Source organism: Zonotrichia leucophrys, chromosome 2, assembly GCF_028769735.1.
Source record: "Zonotrichia leucophrys gambelii isolate GWCS_2022_RI chromosome 2, RI_Zleu_2.0, whole genome shotgun sequence".
NCBI lineage: Eukaryota > Metazoa > Chordata > Aves > Passeriformes > Passerellidae > Zonotrichia > Zonotrichia leucophrys.
Genome location: NC_088171.1, coordinates 7,558,516 through 7,586,360, shown reverse-complemented (window position 1 = coordinate 7,586,360; position 27,845 = coordinate 7,558,516). Strand labels below are relative to the sequence as shown.

At 41.2% G+C, this 27,845-nt stretch overlaps 1 protein-coding gene across 1 annotated transcript in view; it reads right to left on the bottom strand.

Annotated features, from left to right (window-relative positions):
• Positions 1–13,787, bottom strand: part of ACTR3B (actin related protein 3B) — a 28,484-nt gene extending 14,697 nt beyond the window's left edge. Inside the window, exons 1-8 of the mRNA XM_064703883.1 lie at positions 13,647–13,787; positions 6,248–6,303; positions 4,300–4,424; positions 3,250–3,360; positions 2,757–2,852; positions 2,495–2,602; positions 1,087–1,230; positions 326–499 (exon numbers count right to left, since the gene is read on the bottom strand). Coding sequence (XP_064559953.1) covers positions 326–499; positions 1,087–1,230; positions 2,495–2,602; positions 2,757–2,852; positions 3,250–3,360; positions 4,300–4,424; positions 6,248–6,303; positions 13,647–13,690 — 858 coding nt within the window. The 5' untranslated portion in view covers positions 13,691–13,787. The remainder of the gene's footprint in view (positions 1–325; positions 500–1,086; positions 1,231–2,494; positions 2,603–2,756; positions 2,853–3,249; positions 3,361–4,299; positions 4,425–6,247; positions 6,304–13,646) is intronic.
• Between the last annotated feature and the right edge of the window lie 14,058 nt (positions 13,788–27,845).

Here is a 27,845-nt window from a genome sequence, read left to right as displayed (position 1 = left end):
CAGGAGGAAAAATCCTAAAGAAACGATTTTTATAGAAGATGTCTGCAACAAGACTTGTTTAAAGTGATGCTGAAAGAGGAAAATGCTATACAAAAACTGTGAAATGAAACAATTACTTCTCAAGTTCAGATTGAAAGAGGAACAGAACAAGATGTTTTAACCGTTAGAATGGACACTACAAAACCACTTTTCTGCTGTGCTGATGTTACCTGTGAGTGCACCCGGCTCGTGTTCAAGAGACTCACTGGCCCCTCACTGCCACGGGATGGCGCCCAGGCACCGGCAATGGCACAACTGAGCACAGATATTCATTCCCTGCTCTTACCTCGGGATGGAAGAAGATTTCTGGCCCGAGGAACCTCTCGTAACCAACATCGATAACAAACTTGGTTTTGTTGATGGCGTTGATGCCCGTGTATTGTTTGATCCACCTGCGAGAGTCCCCGTCGTACTTGGCAAATTCCTTCACGATGTCGGGGCAAATGTAACAGTATTTCTCCTGTTGAGAAACACCAGGTGTTAAAAATAGCTGAATTCATTAGTACATCAGTGAATTAAAGTGCAACACAATCAGAAACGAAAAATGTGAGTATTTTACAGATGGATCTGTTGAAGGGACTTTCCCACCCAAATCACTACTGAAGCCTCAGCCCCTCAAGGCACGAGGCCCATTTGCTTCCAAAGGGCTGCACACACTGACTCAGCTACATCTGCCTCTCCCAAAATGAAAACATCACCAACAATAAAGAATTTCAAGGGCAAGCTTGCACTGCAAGAGCAGGCCTACAATCACTCTACTTTTTTCTTTTTTTTTTTTTTAAGTTCTATTACAAAGCAAATTTTAAACAACTCCAAAGTTGAAATGCTGATTTAAGCTGTGGAACATACTCACTCCAAACAACCCAATATTTTCTTCTTCTTTCTCCTTCCCCCACACTTGATTGGATAAACCACCAGAAGCTGGTGTAATTATAATACACTGCCTACATCTGCATTTTTAAGAGAGCCACTGGCAACTTGCTAGAGCCAAAAAATCAGCTCATGGACATTTACTATGTATTTATTAAGAGATAAAGGAGGATGTACCTTTATGGCTTTTGCTGTCTCCAGAGATTGTTCAGGAGGAATTCCTACCTCCCTTTCCCTTAGAAGCTGTTGAATAAAGTAAGTAATATCTCTACCTGCAATAGGAATATGTTTGATGCAACTTCCAATTACATAGCCTTCTGCCTATGTAGGAGGAGAGGAAAAGACATATTTAAGGGGAAAACTTAGTGTGCATCAATAATTAACATTCATTTTTATAATACTCTGGTTTTCTATTAAAAGTAAAATCTTGAAACTGTAAAATCATTCTAAAAATGTGCACCCCACTGCAAAGTGAATATAATTTTTATTTAAAGACCGTGATTACCAGATATAAACAGATATTGACTATCTAACAGATACACAAGTGATAAACATGTCAGTCAGATCTGTACATATTAGTCAGATCTGATGGTTCCTTTATGGTATCATCAGAAAAGCAAATGTAATATAAATACACTACCTGAGTTCTGTTTGAGAGTGAAAAATTAATAGGAAAAAATTATAAAATTATATTTGTCAGATAAGAAAAATCACATAATAATAGAAAACTCAAACAGAAATAGGATCTTAAAATAAACACAACAAAAATAAGAAATTTACTTGCTGAATTTTTTTAGGATGCATTTACTGAAAACAGTGATATTGCTGAGCTACATTATTTCTTCCCTTGCCTTTTTTTACACTTTTCAGAGTTTCACATAGTAAATGCTGTTTGTTCTTAGCACTGCCCATATGACAGAACACTGAGAGAAGATCAAATTAACACCAAAATGCAAGATGAAGTTAAAGGGAATCAAATTTTCATTTCTAATATACCTGATCATTCAAGGACACAGTATGGTTCAAAAATACACAAAATGACATCAGCAGATGTCAGTATGCACAGATAACTCTGTATTTTTAATATCCTCACATCAACTGATGAGATTGATCATGTGTAAGAACAGATACTTATATAAATTTGTAGTTGTTTCCACATAAGCAGAGTGGAAACAATAAAGTACAATAAATCATATAAAAAGCACACATTACCAGATACATTAAACAGTCGAAATGCAGGGTATTATAAAGCTAGGACATTTCTTGTCAGACACTCTTGGCATGCAGGGGACATAAATCCATGATGACCACTGATATTTAAGAGAACTGAGGCATCACAGTAACAGAAGGTAAAATTTTACACAGAAATACCCTTTTAAAAGCTGGATTGATGGTTCCTTACTGTGACTTTCCTGTGGTGTTCAAGCTAAACTAACACAAAATGGAATACATACTTTTGCAAGGAAAGAAGTCACAGCCAACACCAAAATTTAAAAATAAATTTCCTTTGGTGCTCCTTATTTAAATGTACAGTAAACAAACCCTGCCCAAAGCAGTGCTGAATTCAGTGCATGCTGCTCCTTACCACGGGGATGACGTGGGTCACTCCGTCACCGCTGTCGATGACAATCCCAGTCAGAGTCCGCTCCCCAACCTGCCGCGACGTCCAGGAGGCAGCTAAGGCCAACACTGCCTACAGCACAGAGAGTTTGTATTTAGAAGCAGGCAGAGTGCTCTAATTTACACTCCCAAAAAGTACAGTTTCAGACATTTTACACACATGCCTACAAAAGACCAAAACGCTGCAGCTGTTTTCTACTTTAGAAGAACGCATTCACTTTGTTCACCTGCACAGCAATGTAGAGTCCTGGGATGTTAAATGATTCAAACATGATTTCTGCAAGATATTCTCTGTTTTCTGGTGTGTTCAGTGGAGGTTCTGTCTGCAAAAACAAAGAGTTTTGAAAAAACACCTTGATACGATCCTGCCTTGATTAGTTCGGTATCAAGCTAATCAAACTTTTGGTAATCAAACTTTTGGTAATCAAACTTTTTAAATCCTCAGTGCACTCAAAATAAAAAATTTCAAACAGAATTTAAACAGTGTTTGAAGCTTTTCAAAAGCAATAGCTGACCTGCAGTAGCCTGCATCCCAAAATTAACAGAGTATAGTTATAATGCAGCTTTAAAGATTAGTTTTCTCCTCCTAACCCAAACCCTATCACTGCTAGAGAATTAAGACATACTGAGAAAAATCCTCCAGCAGAGCTAATTGTGCTTGGAATGGTGTTTAGTTTTCCTATTACAAAACTATTTCCTTACCAGGCCTCATTAACTCACCATTAAAAAGTAGTGATCCTCAGGCTCAGCTCGAAGGTACTTGAAGATGACTTGTTCCATGAACCTCTCCATGAGGTCCCAGTCCTCCACAATCCCATGTCGGATAGGCCACTGCAAGAGCAGAACCTGTCAGCACTGGATCATGCAAGGACAAAGAAACCCAGCAGCAGGAACAGTCTGACACCTCATCTCACAGGAATCTCACAAACCCATCCTGATTTTAATTCAGAGGCACAATTCAAATTTACCTCCTGCTCCCAAGTACTTCCAAGCCCAATTCTACCTTGCAGGACCAGCAACCAGAATCCAGACTCTATTCCTGTTAGTCTGCAGCAGAACTGTGTTTTAACCTCTTTTTGTATAAATTTTATCACTTAAAAAGTTGAGAAGCATACTTGGCTTCAATATGCTTTTCCATATTATAAAAAGAAATAAAGACCATATAGGCTATATATTTTTCACCTAAAATTTCTGGCAGGGACGATGTTTACATTTTGTTCAACATTAAGAACACAGATGACATTTAAGTAACACAGAAGGATGTATAAAATATGATTTTTTTCCACATAGTTCATAAGCCAGTAATGTTTTGTAAGTACAAGAAGTCCTTTACTAGGGTATGGAAAATATGATTCACAGAAAAGCTGCACTGAAGACAGCCCTTCACAAAACAATTGTGACTTTCCCTGAAGCAAAAGTATCCAACACATTTCCCAGTTTGTGTGCCATGTTAAAAGGGTACACTTTTAGCAAGAATTTAAATATTCAGTGTATATGACTATTTTAATAACTCAGAATTTTGAAAACTGAACAGCTGCACTGTATCAATGAATATTTACACAAACACCAACCACACAAGACAGAACTAGGAAAACAGATATCTAAAAAAGGGTAAAGCCATGAACCAAATCATGCAGCTTTTTTAAAAGCAATAAAAATACTTTACAAAAAATGCAAATGTGTTTTGAATGGCAATCCAGAAGTCTTGGAACATTTTATCATAAAAATCTGAGACTTGGAAAAAGCTGTCAAAGTCTCCTGAATGCTCACCTTTGTAGCATAGGTAGGTTTATCTATGGCTTCATCTCCTATGAAAAAGTCCAGATCATCAACACCTTTCATTACCCTCCTCTGAGCCTGGTCCCCCACTTTGGCTGACTCTCGGATTGCAATACCTTAAAATAAACCCAAAAAACAAATCAAAACAAAATTAAAACAGTTAAATACCAAGTGATGAATGTTTATTTACTTAAGGATTCTTTTCCAGAAATAAAAATTGGGATATAAAAAGCAGAAATCATGTAAGTGATCTACTGGCAAGCCAACAGAGCCAAGTTCATTCTCATTGCATGCTGCAGTATTCTGGTCACCCATCTCTCATTATTGCACCTAATAAATCACAGAAAATACTGAAAATGCATTTTGTTACAGACTACAGCAGTCACTGAACCTGTACAAGTGCAGCATTCCAGTAAGCAACATGATTTTCTGAGTTCCAACTCTAGAATAAAGACAGAGAGCACAGGAGAAGAAGAAAATAAACTGTGTATTCAAAAATAAGTATTGGAGTCATTATCCAGGTTGGTGAGAAAGAGGAAAGAGGGAGGGGAGAAATCAATTTGCAGGGCTACAGAGAAATCTCTGGAGACATAAGCTTCCCATTAGCAGCCTTCAACTATCACTAAAATTATTAGATGATGGCTGCTGTAGGCAAGAAGATGAGACAGCAAAAATCAAATCTGGGGCAAGCTAAAAATAAAAATGGAATGAAGTACTGCTAAAATGTAACCTTGTTTATATAGTTTTCTTTTAATAGGTCATAATCAGGGTCTAAAAAACATATAGCAGAAAATGCAGAGTAGGCAGGCATCATCCACAAACACACCAAATACTACTAGCACCAAAACATGACTCATAGGCAAACAATTCTTTTGGAAAAACATCTATCCCCTAACAGGTTTATAGTTGTATAAAACAGGATTTATACCAAAATCACAGGAAATCCCTGCTATCCCATTTCTTTAACATAAGACATTTAAATCTTTACCAGTGGTTTAGGTTTCACATTTTACAATACTTAAAATAGTGAGACTGTAAGCAGTACTGCAGCTACACCTGGTGAAGAACTGGGTCCCTTTCACTTCTTTGGCCACCCATTACCTTTATAACTTCCTTATCTTTATATTTTTTCTCATGAGTAGCTACAAGGTTGTCTAGATGCATTAATAAGTAGTTAACTGGCAAAGTTTACAAAAAGTAAAAAGCAGTGTTTAAGATAAATGGAGGTAACAGATGCCATTATAGATGTAAATATATAGTTAATACTACTATTTATATATATATTATACATATATATACAGCATTTCAGAAAAACTATTAAGATGTCAATTAAAATCAAGAACACCAGAAAAGTGTAACATTTTAAACAAGTTTAACATACATAAAAAAAATAAAGAGTAAATCTGTTCAACCAAAGCATGTTAAATGTGCAAGAACATTTTAATTGGCAAACACACACCCAAAAGGAACATTTTCTAATAGGAACAACTTTTTTGAATATTAAACTGTCTACAGTCCCAGACAATGTAAATAAGGCAGACACCACCTGCACTTTAGTACTTAATTTGATTGGGAGCCTTCCCCCAGATTATCCAGGCTGTAACCATGGTGTCAGGTAGACAGGAGGTAAATTGCATTCTGTCTACTCAAGAGTCCTGGCCAAAAAATAATGGAGATAAAAAGGAAATTGGACTGGAGTTCTCTTCATCTTTGTCATAGCAACCAAGAGCTGGTTTAATGAGCAACAGTCCCAGTGAACTGCAGAGCTCTGTTTAGCTACACTCCAGCCAAGGATGCTAACAGGGTGAATATCACTTCCCAGATGGACACAGGGCTATGAGGGCTGAGTTGGGAGTTGGAAGCATGTAATTTAATCCTCAAAGCACTCAGTGACAGCAGTGGATGTTACAATTTGGAGACAAAAAAAAAATCAACTCACATGATGGGATAATGAACTGAGGTTCTGTATTTCCTGCATAGCCAAGCTTGGTATACCTAGGGGGAAAACAATATTACCAGGTTATTAGATGCACTTAGATGCAAAAACATGAGGAAAAAAATACTTTCAATTCACTCCACTTCTTAAAGTGAAGGTGAAACATGCATCACATGCCCTGTCCATATTTTCTGGGTTATGCTTTCAAGTATCATTCTGCTGAAAAGAAAACTCAAAGCAGTAAATATTTTAAGTGTTATTTTTCAGACAACTTCAGCTTATGGATTTTGCTAGTGTTATTCAGAACTATCAAGTCTGAAAACTCAACTCTTCCTTTTTCCATCCTGTTGACCAGCTATGACAAAGGACAGGCAGGTCACATTGCACCCTTTGGGAAAAATTAGGGCCACACAGATTTTACCCTTCAGTTACCATGACCAAAGAGAGCCTTACACTTTACATATTTGTTTAATATTCTCAAACACAGGAAAATGAGAAATAATACAGTATCACAAGTATAAACCACAGGAAAGAACTCTTGTTACAATCCTGATACAATTCCCTTTCAGGCCTTGAACAAACCACTCACTTTGTCACAGGTATATTATCTGTGTGTGATAAAAGACAAATACCACACCAAAGCAAGCCTGCACTGATGAAATGCTTTAGAAATAGGCAGCAGATGGTACAAAGCATTGATCATTTCTTTCAATATACATATAAGATCTATTTTAACAATTAAAGGCTTGAGAGGAAAGAAGGGGGAACAAAAAATGTAAAGAGATTTTTACATAAAACCTAAAAATTTCTACAGGTGTTAGTGGCTGCAAGCTACTCCAGGACTTTAGAAATAATTAACATCCCAGACTGTTAAAAACAGCTCTATTTCCTAGGGAAAAAAAAAAAAAAAGAAAAAACCCACAATGACAACAAAACCCACATCAGAAACTGTTAAAAGAAAAACCAACCCAACTAAATTGATTGAATGCTTGCAGAGACTGATGTCATTCTTGAGTACTGCCATTAGCTTGAAACAGAAGTACAGCAGCAGCAGGATTTGAGGGAAATCAGCACTGTTCACATCATTTTTACACAAAAACCATAAAGCCATGATATTCTTAAATGAGACCAATCCCAGTCTAGGTCCTAAAGTGAATTTCAAGTCTTTGTCTCCATCCTACTCTCAATATTTGCAAATGATATTATGCCATGGCCAAAGAAGAGGTTTGCAGCTTCATTAGCAGCTTGAAAAGTAGGTTCCTCTTTACAGAGTATTTGATTTAAAAATACTCATTAAGGATCACAGTTTTCTTAGATAAAGGAATTAATCTAAATTGAATTATCAATGACCTTGGACTTAAATATTTATATTTCAACTTCTCTTCAAAGCTATAGCTTCAATAAACTTCAAACAATAGTTAAAAAGCCATTCCCCCAAGGCTAAAAAGACAAGGACTGTGTTTTGCAGGCAAGGGTTTGTTGGGTTTTTAATCATCATTATAGACATATGCTTTCAGTCTAATCCAAATTGTTTATGCACACTTGCTGTGGCTCTCAGAAAAACATAATCAGGATGTTAAATTAGACTGACTGTAAAGGAGGACATCACTAGCAAAAGTTCTTTTTGTGATTATTATTGCATAGATTCCTCACATTTTAGAATGAGGCCTACCTAGGGAATATTGTTAAAACATAACAAGCAACAACAGGAGTTCCACTGGGATTTAAGACCAGTACAGGCCACTTCCTCTTATTTCTCTCTCTGAAATGAATCATGACTAAATGAACATAATGAAAACCAAGGAAAACATTTTTATTTGTTTAAAAGACCTAGTTTCAAGACTTAGAAATGACAATTAGGCAGAAACATAATGAAAAAAACCCTTTCAAGCCTCAGGGACAAAACCCAAGGACAATACACATACATATATCTACTTTTCATACATTTTTTATATATCTGTGTGCATGAATAAACTAAAAGGTTCCTGCAGTCTAACCAGAACTCATTTCTTAAAGTAAAGTCTGGCCAAGAGGTGAGTTCAGTTTGCCATCTTTTCCCCCTCAACACAGATGCTAAACTCACACCCACTCACAGTATTAAAAAAAGAAAACACTCTAAAAGTCAATTTGGGCTACCAGTCTGCAGGAGCTTCACCTCTCCAGAATGGATCAGATCCCCCTACCAGGGTAACTTGTAAAGTTACCAAACCCCTACAGCTCAGTATTTTACAGATTCATTTTTAACCTGGGTTAATTCTCCTACTAAAAAACTACCAAATAAGTTAATTTCTCAGTATCATGAAAAAAATTATCTTCAAAGAATTAATCTCACAGAAGGTAACATATGGGAGATTTCTATTGCATGTCATTAATCCATGAAAGACTAATACTAAAACAAAGAGCATAACTAAATTCTCAGTTCAGTGGTGAAGCAAATAAGCAGAAAAACAAAATCTGTTAAAAAAGAAAATCCACTTAGGATCAAACAAGAGACAGACTGGAACAAGCAGCCACATTTCAGGCATTTTTGACAAAACCAAATGGAAGGGAAACTCAAATTTCTCCCAAGACCACTCAGGAAGAGAAGGAAAATAGATTATGCATTTGTGCAGCTCTTTGCTCTCCAGAAGCCTCAGGACATGGCAGACTTGGTCCCAGATCTCTGCTGTGCCCAGCAGGACCCAAACTCATTCCACCTCTCAAGGGTACATTAAAATGTTTGGGTGACCCATTTCCAGCACCTCCTACAGAAAATACTCCCTTTCCCACATGATATTTAAATATTTACTGAACAGAAAGGCTCTGGACTTGAACAGCTGCAGAGGGTACCTGGTCTCCAGTCCCTTCTCCAATGAATATTTAAGCATCTAAAACACAGTTTTCTTTCTCCTGGGTTACAGCCTAGCAGACTAATGGTAATGCAACATCTTGTGATCTGTAAAATTACAGAGACAGCTGTAGTGGAATGTGTAGATAATCAGTATTCCAACTTAATTTCATTAAAAGCAGCAATTTGTTGCCAGTGAGAGAGGAACCTACTGGAAACAGGCCAAAATATAGGATATTGCACTAAAAATTAGCAGAAAACTGATCCAATAGACTAAGGCTTTTTCATGCAAGGAGATTTGGAGGACTACACATTTGGTTTTAAATCTCTGGAAATTACATGCTGTTGAAACAAGCAATTTCTAAAAATAGTGTGGTCTCTTTCATACTGCTTTGACCAGGTGAAGAGCTTGTACACAAACCAGTTTCACAAACCTTTGCATGAGGATTGGTCATCCTAACCCTGTTCCCTTCTGAGGTCCCACCAAGATGGAAAGATGGAAGAACTTACATCAAGAGTTGACTCCAAAAATACACAAATGGACTGCACTTGGAAGCAGATGCTGCACTCTCAACCACTTTAGAGAGAAGAGATATGTTTAGGAAAATTCTTCCCAAAGCATGAGAACAAATCTCAAACTCGAGCAGTTGCTTTATCCATCTGAAAACACAAGACATCCAATTTTTTCTCTGTATAAGTATGCAAAAGAGCAAAGCCCAAATGCAACCATTTTAGCATTTGATCACTCTCTATTGCTTTTTTCGTCCACATCTTTAAAATGATGTGTTACATTCACACACAAAAAAAAAAAAAACTCTGAAAAGATAAATATGAAGTGACTAAAAATAGCAGGATGCTTTGAGAAAGTCCTGTAAACAAACAAATAGCCTCTGTAAATAGAACACTTTCCCTGACAGCTAAGAGGCTGAATAACCAGGCTGCTGCTGCCAGAACACCTGTGATGCCAGGCTGCCACAGCAGACTCCATTATCATCATTACAAGCATGTCTGAGGAACTTGCAACACGAGTTCTTCATGAAGAGTTGGAAAAGCACTTTTGAAAACAAGGGATGGGAATGAAGAAGACATGAAGGAGAAAATATCAAATAGGGGAAAAAAATCTATTTTGTCTGCACAATTTACCCAAGAGCTTTTCAAAAGCAGCCACTGTAAGAATAAAGAGTACAGTAGAGCCATTGAGTTTCTTGAGAAAGTCTAACACTTTGCAGGACTGAAGCCTGTGATTATAAACAACAGTTAATTAACTCAAACTCCTTAGTCCCAGAACAGCAATTACAATAATGCCTGTTCAGAAATATAGTAAGAGAGGGGAAACATAGCATATTCTGAGGCTCTAGCAATCTTTAATGGCAACATCATGAAAAAACACCTTGAGCTTCAAGTTTTAAGACCCAGCACAGCTCACTTCTCCCAGAAATCAAGTATTTACCTCTAAACTCATGGGTAAGACTTTGCCAAAGTACTTTCTCTTTACTAAAAAGGAATGGCTTCAATAAAATACACCCAACCAGAAGCACTCCTCAACATCTACAAATACACTGAATAGGGGTATTTTAAGATACCTTTGTTTTGCTCACCCACCTACTACTGTTCTGATGTCCCACAGCTAAATGCCAATTAATAAAACTGGTTATAAAGTCTAAAGCTATTTAAAACAGCAACACAGAAAGGCCTGGTAGTCCTAAGGAACTAAAAATAGCATGCCCTTCTCCACAAAAAGAGTGACAGCAATGTGTAAACTGATCACGAGGAGAATCTCACGCAGAGAAAATCAAGATGTAGTGCATCAAAACTGCACCATGTCAAGTCATTTACAAATACTAATGGAAAAGAGTATAGCAAATTATTAACTATTTCTGCAAGATTTGTGAATAAAGACTGAGCAGTTTATGGCAAAGGAAATTCAAGTCATCTACATCCAATAGACTGAAGGAACATTATCCTGTCCTGCTATAAAAATATGTTTCTCACTGAAGGTCTGTAACTATTTTTATACACCTGTTCTTACTTTTTTTGAGGAATTCTGGCATTTGCAGGACTGAGGCACGTGGCTGGAAACTACAGTAAATTAAGCCAGCCTCCCTGTGCACAAAACAACAACAAAACCATTCTTTTAACAATTTTCTTAAAACTCCTTACATGAAAAAAAAAAAAAGGTGGATTAGTGGTTGGACAGAATACCTCATTCAGTAGCAGAGATTTAAGTAGAAAAGTGCATTTTATATACACAATGTCCCACAGTGCATATACCTTTCCCTTTCTGCTATGCTCTTCCAAATTTTTCATCTGAAAGCCCTTTCATGAATAATTTGAATGAATTGTTTGAAGCTTGTAACCCAAAGTAGACTCATTCTAACAATAAGAAGGTTTTCAGCCCACACAGAGGAAAATTCCAGAGACTGTGTATCAATGAGTCAAGCTATTTCTTCTGGCTGCTTTTGTTCAGACTCGTTTCATCCTGAATTCTGCAAGACAACTTATTTCACATTCAGTAGTCTCTTAGCTGAAAAGTCTTCCATTTTTGAGTGCCCTACAACATAGCCAAGCACAAGTCCCACCAGCAGAGATATCATGCTGTCTCCTGTGGATCAAGATCACTTGAAGGCATTGAAAAAGAAACGTGCATCACTTGGGGACTATCCAAACTCTTCCTGAAACCAAACAATATACATGTCCCTCCCCCACAAAACCCATCAGCTTAACCCATGCAAGCACTAAACAGATTTTAGAAATTCTACTTCAATTATTATTTCTTTGAAAGGGCACAGTAAGCAATATCCTATCCTTATTTATTTTGTGTAACTGTTGGCCAGCAGTAACTACTGCTAGTGCAACACTGGAATTAGTCCACAAACTGAAAGCCAAGGGGGTCTCCTGCAAAAGGCAGCTTTGGCATTTAATGTATTTTCTCAGTTTTACAGTTTCTACTGCATCCTTTTTAAAGGACCCACCCAGACCTCCTATTTCTCTCTAAACTATCAAGTAGTAATCCTGTAATATCAACAGATCTGTGGAGAACAGATATTTACAATATCTTCAGCAAATATATAGAAGAAACCTGGGGAACTACCAAGAAGTATCTAAAGAGCAAGCAGAATTAGACACAAGGTAGAATCTGGTCTCTATTCTACTTCCAAAGTCTCCAGCTGTGAACTCCAGTACTCCCCACTGAGGGAGCAGAGCTGGTTTCTGGTAAGCTAAAGTATAAGCAGAAACAGGCAAAGATTTCTAAAACTTTCATGACAGTTTAACACAGACATATTTCAAAATGTGACACACTTTTACAGAAGGCAATGTGGCACCACAGCACTGGAAAGTGCTTCCTGTGGTTACCTCGGGACTGGGGTTTCTTGATTTGGTTGGATTAGTCTGGGGTTTGGTTTTGTAAAGATTGTTCCGTTCAGGAAATTTTAAAGATAACTTTCCAAGTATTAAAGAAATTAAAATAGTGTTGCAAATTCCCTGCAGAGGAAAAGCTGAATTAATGCAATCAGAGAGACTGAGTCTGACAAGTAAAGCTACTGCATGAATAGTTACTCATAGTCCGGGGCTTCATTTCCTCTCCTCAGAGCTGTCTGTAACTGTTGGGCCAAAGGAAAGGTATTAATTAGCAAAAGCACACCAAGATTCAGAATTACAGCTGAATTACAGCTCCCTCTGACACCTCCCCCGCTAAGGCACAGCAGGACTGGATGCTCAATATCCATTCAGGTCTTCTCTAGCTCAGAGAGGTAGGACAGAGCCGCTCCTGAAACGCCTCCCAAGCACAGCCTTTGCAATTCAGAGTCACTCCTGCCCTCCAAGACTTGAGTTACAAAACTTGTGGTCTGGTTAAGTACGGAATAAATCTCACACTGATCAGAGAAAGGTGAAGGGATGACCCAATGACCGAGCGCATCACTGGAGCAAGGCAGCGCGCTCCCACCTCAGCCTCAGAAAATGCTAAAATTGAGGATGGCTGGTTTCAAACGGGGACAGGAGGCAGGAGCCCGCTCTGAGAGCGGCCCGGGGCAGGGAGTTGGGCTGGCTGGGCTCCGTGTCCAGGCACAGCACGGCACGGCACGGCCAGGATTGCCCCCGGCTCGGGCACCTCCGTGAGCCTCCCCAGGCATCGCCTTCCCAGGCATCGCCTCTGGACCGCTCAGAGCGGGCTCCTGGCTCCTTTCCCCTTCTGAAACCAGCCGTCCCCAATTTTAGCACTTGCATCATGCTTCACAGCCAGAGGACACAAACGAAAGCGGGTCCCGAGAGAGAGGCGAAGAGGGCACACAGAAACACGCACGGCAGGGACACGGCAGGGCTCCCCGCTCCGCGCTCCGGCGGGATGGAAGGGCAGAGGGAGGACGAGAGCGATGGGCACGAGCCCGCTGAAGGCCGGAGGGGAGAAAAACCCTCAGCAAGCCGAGAGGCCACCGGACACACGGCAGCAGCGCGGCCCCGTGCGAGGAGCGCTCGCCGGCAGCAGGAGGCAGAGGAGCGGAGCGGCGCAGCGCGGAGACACCCCCCCGTCCCCAGCACGGGCACCGGCAGCCGGTCTCCCCTGCCCGCACTCACCCGGTGCCGCCGTCGATCACGCAGGGCGGCAGGCAGCTCGCCATGCTGCGGGGCCGGCAGTGCGGGCCCTACGCCACCATCCGGGCGGCCGCCGGCTCCCCCGGCGCGGGCTCCATGCGGGCGGGCCCGCAGCGGCCGCCGCCAGCGCCGCCCCCCGCGCCTGCGCCGCCGCCCGCGCCCGGGCCGCCATGTCGGGTCAGGGCCCTGCCGCGGGCGCGGCGTGAGGGAGAAGCCGGTGCGGGGCTCTTTCTGTGGCGGAAAGCCGTGCTCGGGATGGGTGATGGATTCGGCACTGCTTAGTCAGTGTAGTTGGGAAGGAGCTCGAACGTCCTCGAGTCCAGCCTACCACCCTGCACTAACAGAGCACGTCCAGTCTTTTCTAAAACACCTCCAGGGGTGGTGACTCCGCCACCTGCATGGGTTGCTCGTTCCGAATTGAACTCCCATTCCCCGAAATGGACATCTCTGTATTGTGAACCCTGTGCTCACCACAGATCCCAACCAACCACTAAATACTGCGAGGAAAATAACCCCAGCTAAAGCCAACACTTTCCATTCATTATATTCCATTCATTATTCCACACTGACATCGTCTACAGCTCCCACACTTGCTCTCCTGCTTGTGAGAACACTCCTTCACCCATGTCAACCAGGGCACCTGCTGGATTTCATGAGCTTAAAATCTTCTTAAGTTAGATATTAAAAAATTTAGGTTGGATATTAGGCAAAGGTTCTTCACTCAGTGAGTGGTTGGATGCTGAACATGGTCCCCAGGAGAGTACTCACAGCACCAGCCTGACAGCTTAAGAAATGTTTGGGAAACGCTCTCAGGCATGTGGTGTGTCCCTTGGGGATGTCCTGTACAAATCCAGGAGTTTGACTTGATGATTCTTGTGAATCCCTTCCAACTCAGGATAGTCTGTGGTTCTTCCAAGCCATACATGATGGCAAAGGCTACAGCGCATGTTGCAGGGGGAATAAAAGGCTCACCACGCTCCAGCAAGTGCTGCACATGCTGCTGCCCCTCAGAGCAAGACCTGCCTCGGTTCACGTCTCAGTGAAGGTGGGGTTTGCCCCCGGAAAAAACACCAATGTGGAACCATTCACTTGTAAAAACACAAAACACTCTTTCTTGGGGTGCAGGTGGCTCCCCTTCAGCCCACAGATCCTCCAGGTCAGCCCAGAATACCATGTAGTGGTGCACTTGGGCACTTCAAACAAAAAAAAACAAAAAAATAGGCTGCAACAAACATCACCTGCAAAGTTGTTGACATCAAATTTGCATTTGGGATAATGATGTGTGACTCAGCCCTGGTCACACTGTGAGTGCGTGGTGATGCCAGAAATAACTCCTCCAGATGCCTTGGCCTGAGCATGAACCACAGAGCAAGCATGTTTCCCATGAGGGGGCAGTTTCCTATCCCCCACTCCCACCTCCACGTTACTTTACCAGCAGCTCATGCTGACTGAAGGCATGTGGAAGAAAATTAATGAGATGCACGCTCTGGTCCTCATACCCAATGTTGGTGTGATGGCTATAGACTGTGCATATGTCCTGGGGGGGTTGTTCTGCTGTTTGCCACAAACTGAGCACACTCGCTCAACATATTTGTTCGCTCTGTTCCCCTTGGAGATTTTGGAAGATACAGAGCATGATGGAAGGGAGCCCAATTTGCTTGTTGGATGGGCTCCCTTATCGGTGGGTTGTTCAGCGAATGTTCAGACTCTAATCAGTACCTCCAGAGCTGGGGATTGGAGCGTGATGGAAATTGTCTGCCCCCCCTCGTCTGGCCAGTGAAATCAAACAGCACATGGAAGGCACTGCTTTAGCATCCAACAGATAAAAGAAAGAATATGCTTTGACTTTCCTGGCCAAAATTTCCCCTCTCCCATGCTGTTGCACAATATGCTGCACTGGGCTCAGAGAATATTTGCTCGTATGCTATATGGGCACATCACCATAAACTTTCTTATAGTTCTCAACTTTCATTTTATTTTTTTTTAAGAAGCTGCTTGCTGTTACAGCTGAGGAGAGAGAGCACCTCATCTGGAAAGGGGTATTGCAATAGCTCACGTGCAGCTTACAGGCTCTCTGTAGACATTCAATTTGCAAACAGCTGCAGAGGTTTCAAACATTTGTGCCCTGCTGTTCTCTTTTCAAGCTGTTTATAGAGTCCCTTGGGCATTGATTACTACCCGGGTAGCTCTCCCAGCTGTTTGAGTGCTCCCTAACCCACTTCAAGCAGAATCAGCTGAGTTCAAACTATTTCAATTGGAGCCATACACTAACTGTGTTGATTGTGCCTGAAGTGGGTTAGGGAGCACTCAAACAAGTTGCTTTGTTAGCAGAAGTGAGGGGAGGGGTTAAGACATAGTAACATCTTAAGCTGTTTCAGGAGAGGACATCTGTCTCTAGTTTAAATAACATAGAGACAAGTCCATGGAGTACCTGGAACAGAAACTGTGCCATGAAAGTGTGATGACAAACGCCAGCTGATGGTCTTAGAGCAGTGGGAAGTGTGAAAACATTCATTCATCCTGGTGCTATATTAGAAACCCAGTATGTCATGATTATTTGAATGGCAATAACAATAAATAGTTTCTCAGGTAGAATAGGAAGAACAAGACACCTGATCTAAGATACAGAGAATGATAGATTCTTCCAAATCCATCATCATGCAGTGTTTGGAGGATACCCTGGCCTCTCCCTTGGAACATAGCCCTTGTAATTGTCATTTCATGCTTTAAGCCCACAGATACCATTATCTCCTTCTGCTCTCAACACTGAGAGCAGAAGGAGATAATGCACTGCAGTTGCTGAGTTTAAGCTGTGCTGGAAGGGAAATGGACACCCAAGGAGGTCTCAGTTTGGATCTCTGTAGTGCCCGCCACAAGTTACATAATTTAAGCTTTGTTGTCTTATGTTGGTTTGTCTACACCCCTTTTCACCACAGCATCCAAATGCCTTCCAGGAATGTGTTACGTGATGTGGCTAAATATCTGCCACTCTTTCATTTCAGGCTCAAAGGCAGAACTGTGTAGGCAGCAGAGGGTTGGGGGTTTACTTTTTATTTTAGGGGTTTTATCTTAAAGTGTTGATGTTGCTGTATGTTTACAACAAAGAAAGTAACCTAAGGGAGTAGAAGGTAGTGTAGCTTTGATAAGCCTTTACTCCCTTGAGAATTTATTCAGCACTAACAGAGCAGGTCCCAAGAAACTCAGATAACTTTGAAAATGCACATCTGCACTCAGCTGGGAGAAGGGGGTGCTTGTGGTGCTTTGTGTGAAGATGAACTGCACTTTGTGTTCTAGATTGTGCCTCTCCAAAGGTAATAGTGCCATACCCAGCTACATCATGTGGCTGTTTCAGGGAAGGGGTAATGGAAACCCAGCTTTGGTTACATCTGTAATCTGCCAGGAGGAGACAGGGGATCTTAAACAAAGCAGATGCACAAGATTAGTGGCAGCTCAGAGTCCAGGGCCATGACCAAATGAATTAGCAGGTTAACCCATAGTGTTTGCATACCCTCAAAGAAATGAGACTACAAAAAAGGTTTTCTTTGTTTACATAACCTCTCCCCTGCTTGAGATCGCTTCAGTCAGCTTTTCCTCCTTGCTGAGCTGCTCTGTGAAAGCACTCTGCTGTCTCCCTGGTACTGATAACACCTAAGATCTCCTGAAGGACTCTGCTGTTGGCACTGTTGGTCTTCACATTGCCCAAACAAAGTCCCTGCATGTTCCTGGTAAATTCTAGTTGAAAGGATTAGTTGTCAGGGTGTATATCTTCTTGTTTGGTGGCCACTTTTATAGAGGCCCTGAGAACATTCTCCTGCACTTCTACCTCCTCACAAAGAGATCACCAATATCTTGAATTGTGTAACTTGAAAATGAGGAAACATTACCACACGTCCCCTGAAGTTTCTGTGTTGTCCATGCTTCATCCAAAATTATATGTTTTGGGGTATTTTTAAAATTACTTTCAAATCTAAAATTTCAATCTTTAGATACATGTCCAGTCAGGATTCTTTCTTTAAACTTTGATTTTTGATGTGGAGAACTGCTATCATATCATATTCAGTGGATTACTTTTGAGTTAGATAAGCTGTCTCCTCTGATTTTGTTCATCGTACCAGCCAAAACCAGTGCTGACATCTCAGTCACAAATACAGGATTGAATTCCCACCTTGTTCTCTAACTAACAGAAGTGATGACAACAAAAAAGACTCACTTCAAAAGCTCAGCAAGCAGCAGCACAAAAACCAGGTCTTTAATCCCTTGATCTTCATAAACTTGAGGCTGGTTTAAGAGCAACTGTTGTGCAGTTGTCATCGTACAATCACTTAGGAAAGGTCACCAAGTAATGATGTTCACACACCAGCAATCACAGTGTTGTTCCATCACTATAAAGTAAGCGGATGGAGAAGCTAAACCTTCCCCTTGGCTGCAAAACCCCCCAAAAAGAGCAGTAACACAGTGTGAACTATTCATTCAAAGATGTATCTGTAAAGCACACGTTAGCTTATTGCATATTAATACCTGTGCACAGCTATTTCTAGGACCATTCTTCAGCAGGGTACTTCAGTCCACCTGCAATTTAAAGTACATGAGTACTCTCACTGAAAACAACAGAACCATCCATGTCCCTGAAGTTATCGTCCTTTAAATAAGTCTGCAAATCGAGGCCTTTAATTCCTGCCAACCAGACCTTAATATACTGTGGCAAAGAACTACAAGCTGCTTATGCAAACAGTCTAAAAAAGTACTTGCTCTTTTCAAATTATATCAGGGTCTTATGATACAAGAAAAGTTAAAGAGGGTTTGGTTGATGGGGGACAGAGATGCATTTTGCAGAATAAGTGTCTTATTTCTGATTGTCTTTCCTAGTTCTGTATCTCACTGTTGTGTGATCTCTTGTGTGCTTCATAGATCCATGGGGGAACATTGCCATTACTGGCACCTGTCTGTTCAAAAGACATTTTTGTCTCCCAGCTAAAAATTTTTCAGTACTTCTCAGGTTTCTAAAACATCTCCTGTGTCTGCTTTTTCTGTGCTAGGGTTGAACAGAATCAGAATGCAATACTCCTGCTGTTATTGTACTACCAGCCATGATATAATCAACTACTTCCTACCTTTCTCTTTCTATAAGCCACTCTAGATTTACTATTGGTGTGTATTTTCTTAAATTTTGCACAGTGACTTCCTACCTCCCTTTCCTGAATGGCCACTGTTAATTTAGATCTACTCAGAAACGTTTTGGATTCTATCTAATCTATTTTCTATTTATACCACATTCATCACCATGGTAGCTGAATGCCTTAGAAAGTGCCTTTGAGGTAGAGACTATGCAAAGCTTATTTTAAACCACTCTGATTCTTTGCCTTTAAAATTGAATTCTCTCAACTTCATCTTACCCCAGCTAAGAAATTGCCCCTTTGCACTTTGCAAGGAGCTGTCTGTAATTTGAAGCCAGTCCAACACTTGGGATCCAGTGTTAGCTGAGAATATAAACTGCAGCAACTCTCACCTAGGTAAATAATACACTTATATTTCTCATATTCAAAGAGAAATATTATAGCACATATAGAACATTCATAATTAATTAAAGCAGCAGTTCCTCAAATGTGAGCAAAACCAGGAGACTTGCAATAAACTCATGATCACTTTCACCTATGTTAACTTGTCCATCTACCTCAAAATCTGATTATTGCCTGTAGAGTCTAAGTCTGCATATTGAGGTGTATATGTATATATAATGACATAACTGTGTCACATGGTTTTAAAACAGAACACCCAATTTTGTTCCACATACTCAGTTCTGTGTAATTTGTGATGCTGCACCATGAAATTTGCAAAAAAATGCAGCTCTAATTTTAAAAAGAGTACACCAGAAGCCATATTTTACCTGCACTACTGAAGAATTCTGGCAAACAACAGAGGGTCTAGCCAGTACCTAGGGAAGGTCTGAACTACTCCATTCATCCTATCTTGCTTAACATTCCCAGCAATACACTTGTGAATTGTAAATTTAAGAAAAAATAAGTCTGCCCATATTGAACATGGGAATAGCACAGAGTCAGTTGTGTTTGTCAAGTTTTTATAGTAATTGTAGTGTTCACTTTCAAATTCCTCATTTGGGTTTTCAGTTTGGTTTTCTTAGGAAAACGTTTATATTATCTGATAGTTTCTTCCCTCCGTCCAACAAACTCACTGGGCAATTTCAACCAAACTTGAGTCAGGGGTAGAGGCCTGAAAGATTTTCAGGAGCTCTGTGAAGAAAATTGATGAGAATCTTAGAGGGAAAGGCCAATATCACCCTCACAGAAAGATTTTAGCATCAGCACAGCTCTATTATTAGACAACAACAAAATAACAAATTACCCTGGCAGAGGAAACTTCCCAGGTGCCACTGTCTAAAGGACAATTTGCTTATTTTGCCTGAAATAGCTACAGAAACCCAGCAGAAAGGCACAGAACGCAGCAACACAGTGACGAATTTGTCACTGTTGGAGCATGTATGGCCACTCAAATAAAAACCACCAAGACAAAGAGAGATGTAAGTTCATGCAGGGGTATTCCAGGATGCAGACAATAACCCATTGATATAGAATATACTATTATATTCTGTAACAATATAGAAGCCCCCCCACTCTGAGAAGTGTGTCACCCATATGTGTGTGCTGAACCTCCTGTCCAATGGTTCCATCCTTAAATAAAATCTCCTGCACGCTGAACTGAGCCTCTGTTACTCTAGATTGACAGCTGCACATCTTGTCTCTTGTGCACTGAACGGAATATTTTCTCCTATTACTGGCTGAGTCATTAAAATACCATTCAGATAACTTTTATGCAATGTGGTTTTTATCAATATCAAACCTGCTCAAGTTTCATGGTTTGCTAAGTTTCCCATGACATGTTCATAAAGCGTAGATGTGTTTGTCACAACGATGCCATCTGAAACCTCCTCTGAGGCCCAGAGGACCTGATGGTAATAGAGAAGTGATTTCTTCATCCAGCCCATGAAGCAAACAAGAGATCACAATAATCTGATGAGACGATATCCTCCAGCCCAGCCTACCTCTGCAGACATGTCAGTAGACTCGTTTGGACAAGCAGTTTGTTGTTTGTTTTCTTTTAAAATACATCAAATGAGTCCACACATCAACAAAGCAACAACATATTTTTCCAGTTACTAAATGCATTTGTTAATCAGCCAAACCAAAGATACAGTGAAGCCTGTTTGTGATGAAGTCTTTGGTTCTCGAAGTCACCGCAGCACTGTCACACACAACACAAACATCATTTTGATCTAATCAGGCTTTAAGAAAACATTTATTGTAGCTGAATACAGCTGTTCAAAAATCACAGACATCCAAACTGCATGTGACAGGATCAGCCCCAGAGGCACAAAACGGAGCCTGACCAAGCTTTGCTGCAGGAGTAGGGCACTAGCTGGTCTGAAGCACCATTAAAAGCAACATGCCATTCCTCATCTCCTAAACCCCTGCTATTTAGACCAACCATCTCTCTGAGTCTGTGTGTAACTTTCCTAAGCAGCAGAACTATTTTTAAAAAAGCTTTTGAGGAAAAACTTGTGAATTTTTCAGGTTGCAACAAGTCACACACCAGAAGGGCTCTGAGACTGGTACTGGCATACATGATGGGAGGTGGAAACCCAGCCTTCCACAGAGGCCAGGGGCTAATTCCCTTCAGTAACATGAAAATCCTGGGATATTCATTCTGCCAACAGTGAAATGGGCTGCTTCATTCTCCAAGGCCTTCCCACAAAAATATTCTCAAAAAATTGAGCTAGACCTTACTGCTAACTCCATACTCAATCTTTATTGAGCATTTGCATATTAAAATTCCCCAGAATCTCTAGTTGGACTTAACTCACTGACAATATTCATCCATTTAGCAGTAAAAATGCTGAGTGTGAGGTGTTGTTTTGATTCTAAGTTCACAGGTCCAACATCCAGCATCTGTCACTCCCTGCAGAGTACTCAAACCTGTGGTAATTGTCCATTGATTTACACCGTTTTTTCCTTTTCTACCTCAAGCACCATCAAGGTTTGTGCAAGCCTCAGCATTTTAAAGTTATATAAGCTCAGTCACTTTCAAAACATATTATTTCCCTATATAATATATCAAGGGAAACCCATCTTCCCAAAGCAGTATTTTCGTCTTCTCCTGTATGGAAAAAGATAATTTTCTTCAAATATTTTGCTGCTGCTTCCCCCTCAGCTGCTCTATGTCCACTCATACCTCCCTGCATCCAGCTCCACTTGTTTTGGGGCACTGAAATATCTATCAACTAGCAGATAAACTAGGCTTTTTCCACAAAGTATAGAATTTTGCTAATGCATAACAAAATGTTTTGATACTGCTGCTGTACAGAGGCAACCCCTGTGTCCCGAGTCTCCCTATCATGGCATCAGTGTTTGCGAAAACAAAGACTTTCAAGTCTGTGGACACCTGGTTTCACATACCACCTTCACGTACACCATAGTGCAACAGGTCTGTTCTGCAACTGGAAATAAAAATACAATTGCAGCACCTGTAAACATATGCAAAGCATTGCTAATCTTTGTATCTCAGCCACGGGCAGCAGTGACGGCGTGGAGGGGGCTGGGGGTGATTAACCAGGTGGGTGGTGCTTGCATTGATCTCCTCACCCTGCCTGTTGCCCAAGCAAAGTAGATCAAAGTTAAATTAAATGTTCTTACCCACACTACAAGCAGACCCCCAGCTGAGGCAGACATGCATGGCCACCATGCCATAAATCCTTGCATATCAGATTTCCTCTTGCCTGTACTCCCACTCTGAGAAAGGCTTGTAGCAACTCTTCAGAGCAGCTAAGGAAGAGGTAGTTCTTTGGGGCATGTGTGGGTGCCATGCCTTTCCTCAGCTGGTTTTGTTTTGTTGTTTGTGGGGAGGTTTTTTTGCATAAAAAACTGTCATTACAGCAGCTCAGGCTATCATACCATGAGGTTCAAAGTAAGAAAGACTATCAGCAGATGCAAGCAGTGAGGTAAAGATTCAGTACTAATAATCTCAAAGCCTGACAAGTGGAAAGTGGGAATCACTTACTGACAAAATAAGCAGATGCAATCAAGCAGCTGCACCCTTTACAATAGAGCAAGTTTTTATCTTATCTATTCATTGCAGATGCATTATTACTTTTCCACTTAGCCAGACACTGTGGCTCCCTCAGGAAAGGTATGGAATTGGCCTGAAAAAAATAGGAAAGAAAAATGGTCATGCTGTTTGAAAAATGTACCTGCTTCACAGTTTTGTAGATGAAATATGAGATTCTAATGTTATTTGGGAGCTGAGAGTTCCATGGACTGAGGCAATAAAGATTATCCAGTAGTCACAGTCTGCCAGGCACACTGCAGGGACACAGTCACTGCATCATCACTTTGTGAACCCTTACTTACTTTTTAATGACAATGTCATGGGTCATCTCTCTGTACCACACCCCAGACACCAGCATTTCTGCTGGGATTTGAAAAAAGCAAAATACAAAGGGCTTGATAGCCAGAAGGTCAGATCCTCCCCATTTACAAATCAGCCAGTTTGGAGAACTCCAAATAGTGATTCTGGCCACTTATTACAGTACCAAATAACTCCCAGAGGAACTTATTGTACACATAAACATGTGTGGTGTGTGTGTGTGTGTGTGTGTGTTTATACATCAATATCAACTTTTGTCATCACTTTGGAATAAAGCTTACCTGAGGTCTGAAAAACAAGAAACATAGTGAGCCCTTAAAGGCTGCCTCATAATTTTGCTTTCTGCAAAGCTCCCTGGAAAATAGTAAAATAAAACATGATTTTAGTATATCCAAGTGAGCCTTACACAGGAGTTCTCTGCTGAACACAGATGGAGATCACAACTCAATCTGTGCAGCACACTCCCAGGGTGTAAAAGACCTGGGTCTTTTGCTCTTCTTTCCCACAGCTCCCACTTCTCCAGCAAGATCTTCCAGCCATTGGAATAGAAACTGCTCAGCCCCACTCCTGTGCATCTCCTATGGCAGCTGGCTCACTGAGCTGCAAGGAGGACAACATTCACTGGGCCACTGAGAAGCTAAGCATCAATCTGACTCCTTAATTATGGGCATCTCCAGAAGGCAGGAATCTGGTTCCCACTCAGTGACTGCTTGTATTTTTCCATTTCAGAGTCCACCTATCATTACCTACCTTCCTAGAGCTCAGTATTCCTGATCTGCAAGGGACAGAGACACCCCCAGGCAGTCCCAAGTCAGGCATCTGGTCTCAGACACATCTTCATCTCATCATCTATCCCAGGAGCTTCTTCTTTAGCCCACAGGCTTCATCATCCCATAGATTCATTACAAACAAAAGGAGAGTTACTGCCTCCAGCACACTGACATGGCCTCTGAGCTATCTGTCTTCACTTGGAATCACTGCCTGATGGCCAGGAATTAGTTTTGAAGCATTATTTCACTTTAACCTAATGCCTGAAGGTACTGGGTATATCAAGTGTTTGGTTGTGTTTTCAAAAGCACTTGTGCAACCTCAGATCCCCAGAGTCACTTTCAAACTGACTCATTGAAAACACTGTACAGCCTCCAGTTATCTCCAGAGGACAAGAGGTGAGTAAGACTGAAAAACAAAGGAGGTAAGAAGATATATATAAATAGATATACACAATGATAATGTGTACACAACGATAACATTTAACATCACAAGAAAAATTCAAAGAAAGATATTTTACAAATTACATAACCTGTTAAGTTTTGGAGTACAGATGCAAAACTCCTTGATATAACCAAGGATATATTTCCCTTTCAGTAGCAGATTCTCTAATGGTCCAGTGTTTTCTCTTATCAGTGCTTTGAACTAAATGATACTTCCTCTGTTTGGAGGTAGGGAGATTCAAACCATGAAGAGCTTCACTAGTTAAAAACTTTTATTTTAAACTGAAATATATGTCAAAGTAGAATATAGATCTTGACTGTCACTTGACAGTTTCTTCTAAATTCCCCTTTGATGCCCAGTTTGGCACCCAGCACTTGTGAACAGGTTATTTCCTCTCCATCCTCATAAAGCAAACTGCCACAGGGCTGTCTTGTCTCCTTGCAGGTGGCAGGAAGAAGTCATCACAGAAAGGAAATCCTATCATAGCCTGATGAGCAATATTTTGAGCAGCTTTGTCTGCTAAAGGCGTCCCTGCTCCTACATTGTTTCTCCTTGTACCTCCTAAGTTGCTGCAAATAAATCAGAGCAGGGAGCTGAGCTAGATAACCCCCCACCTCTTCTTTTTCAGCCAGAGTTTTTTTAAGTCAGATTAGCTCTCCCTTTGCACTCCACCACATGCCCAAATGCTTGTGCCAGAGTAGCAGAAGGAGGAGTAAGCGAGTGGGAAGAAGTGGCTGGAAGTAGGAGGAGGTGAGGGAGCAGAAGGGACTTCTTCAGCTCTGAGGCCTGCAGCCTAAAAAAAAATAACTCCCTCACTGGGATCAAGTACTCCTGGGGTGCCCTTGGGAGGATGGATGTGCTCACTCCCTGACAGCTTCACTTGATGAATCTTCATGTACTGGCAAACACCCAATTTACTGTAATGGAGATCTGCACTGAACACATATTCCAGCAGGGACATTACCTGTGACAGACACAGGGTTTCAGGCAACCACTGCCAACATCTCCCTCAGTGTGTTGGCCTTTGGGCTTTTGTGTCTCCAGCCTTGTCTGAGGGCACAGAACAGATTCCCACCTAGAGCAACGCTGTAAGCAGGCGTTCTGTTGCCTCGGATTTCACACAGCCCACAGCGCAATCACAGAACCTGCAAGCAGCTCGATTATATTTAGAATCCCACATTGTCATTACTTTCATCCTTCAAAACGGAGGTGGGGGGAAATAAAGAGCAGAGGCAGATGAGGAATGCACAGCTGGAGAACGTCAGCAGGCATGGAGGCACTGGCAGGGCCTGGTTCACCTCCTGTTTAACTGAGAGGGAGTGGGCGAGCCTGAGAAAGGAAAATGGGCATTTATTTCTCCTGTGGTCAACACCTGGCTGCCCCTGCAAAGACAGTGCTCTGGTAATCCTCCAAGCATCGTTTTCTGTGCCAAGTCACTGAGGGATGAGTGGGTGGTAGGAAAGGACACTTTCAAGTGAAAGAGCTGCCAGTGAGGAGGGGAGCACATGGCAGCTACCTGGACTGAAATATCCACCAGGCAAAGCACAACATGCCATAAGGACAAAAGGGACTGAAAAGAAAAGGTGATAAAATGAAAAAAAAAAAGTGGTGGCACAGTTCATTTAGCCATATAGAGGTCAGTGCATGGTCATATGCAAGCAGAGATGCTTATAATTAATGATTCTTTTTTTTCCCCTTGGATGTGAAGTGGGATTTTTTTCCAAGACAGGATCCCAAGAGAAAGAGGGAGATATTGACAATATGGATAAAGTTTGAATTCTACCTCCAAAAGTACTTCCACAATCACTCAAACTTATCAACACTGCTTCCTGTTCATTCTCCAGGCCCCTGTGTTGTGTCTGTGTTAAAGCATGAGCAGAGCTGCTTCCAAGGGAAGCAAAATGACTTATTTGTGTTTCCTTTTACTGCTCCTAGGGCAGCTTTATCTAACTTCTCAGAGGCACCTCATTTCTTGATAGCATGGAGAACACTTGCTCCTGCAGCTGTAATAATGGGTAAAATCAACCAAATTATGCCTTTTTTTTTTTTATCTCCATGCTGCTCTTTACATTAATTTGTGGGGTTGGGGATTACTTTAGTGAAGGCTTTGGCCCATTGAGGCTTTGCCAATGGTAGGAGGGAGAAGAGAATAGAGAGAACAATTCTGGCTATTTTATTTTATTTTTGAAGGAACTATTAGAAGAGCAGACAAACACAATAGTCTGCTGAAGCCTCCAGATTATGGGGTAAGAAGAGTTTTTCTTGGTTCCCACAGCTCTATTACTCTGTTACTGTTATCCTTAATTTCAGAAAAAAAACCCCAGCAATATTATGGGCTGTCGTGTTCAATTTCCTAGTCCTTTGCTCTCAGCATCCTCAGTACCTGTCAGACCAGTGATTCCACTGAAGTGATGCACAAATTTTGCAGATGTTTTCATGTCCCATTCTCCTTCTACAAATGCATCCTGAGAAACAGATTTTCCAGTTACCATAGACACAGACAAGTCTCTTAGAAATCCAAGACCTTTTTTTTTTGGTGTGAGTTGTCAGAAAGCCTGCTCTTATTGCTCTTATTGTAGTAATTTTTAATATTTCAGTTAACTTCTGAAATGTCTGCTGGACATGGAGAGGTTCTCAGAAATCCATGGTCAAGGGCTGTGCAGTTCCCACAAGTCTGCTACTGCTTCCCAACTTTCCAAGTTGTCCTAGATCATCTCCTTTGTTATTGACTATGTGTTTAATCAATCCAAGCAAGTGTTTGCATGCAGGTCTTTGGGGGAAGCACTGTAACACACTTGTTGCTGCTGTAGCTATGTGTTAAATCATTCTTGTTGAAATTCTGCTGCCATCAGAGGATTTATCCAGAAGTGATTTTAGCCTATGGATCTATCACAATTCCCTCACAAATCAAAGGGTAGAAATGCCCTGTGTTGGGTCAGGCACACAAACCATTTTGGGTCACCTCCAGGTGATCCTGGCAAAAGGGTATTTTCTTCTGGACACTTCATTGCATCCTTCAGAATTTCAGACTTTGTTTTTGAGACTAAATCTCACAAAGGATAAATTAATTTCTGAGATTTAACAGTGCTTTGAGGTATGCCTACAACTGCAGTCACTTTTTGCCAACTTTTTTACAGAAGCATGGCCTGGCTTCTCTCGCTTCTGGTTTCATGATGCCATCTCTGCACCAGGGAATTGAGCACCAAAACTGGGCTACCATCCTTCCTCTCAGCTCCATCAGGTCCCAGCAGCATTGCAAGGCTGACCTGGTTCAGTGCACGATCACCAGCACAGCCCAAAGGACACAGCAAGGACCTGCAACCCTGGGAGGGTTCACATCTTCCAGGAGCAGCTTGAGTTTATGTGGTTTTAAAGCCATCAGGCAATGGCAACCTCAGCCTGCAAACTGAAAATTTCAAATTACTCAGCTAATTTAAGATTTAGTGAAGTGCTTAATGTTTCAATAGAACAGTGTTCACTGCTGCACTGATTGTCACCGGTTGTGGCAGGGAAAGAGGTGAACATGATCTACAT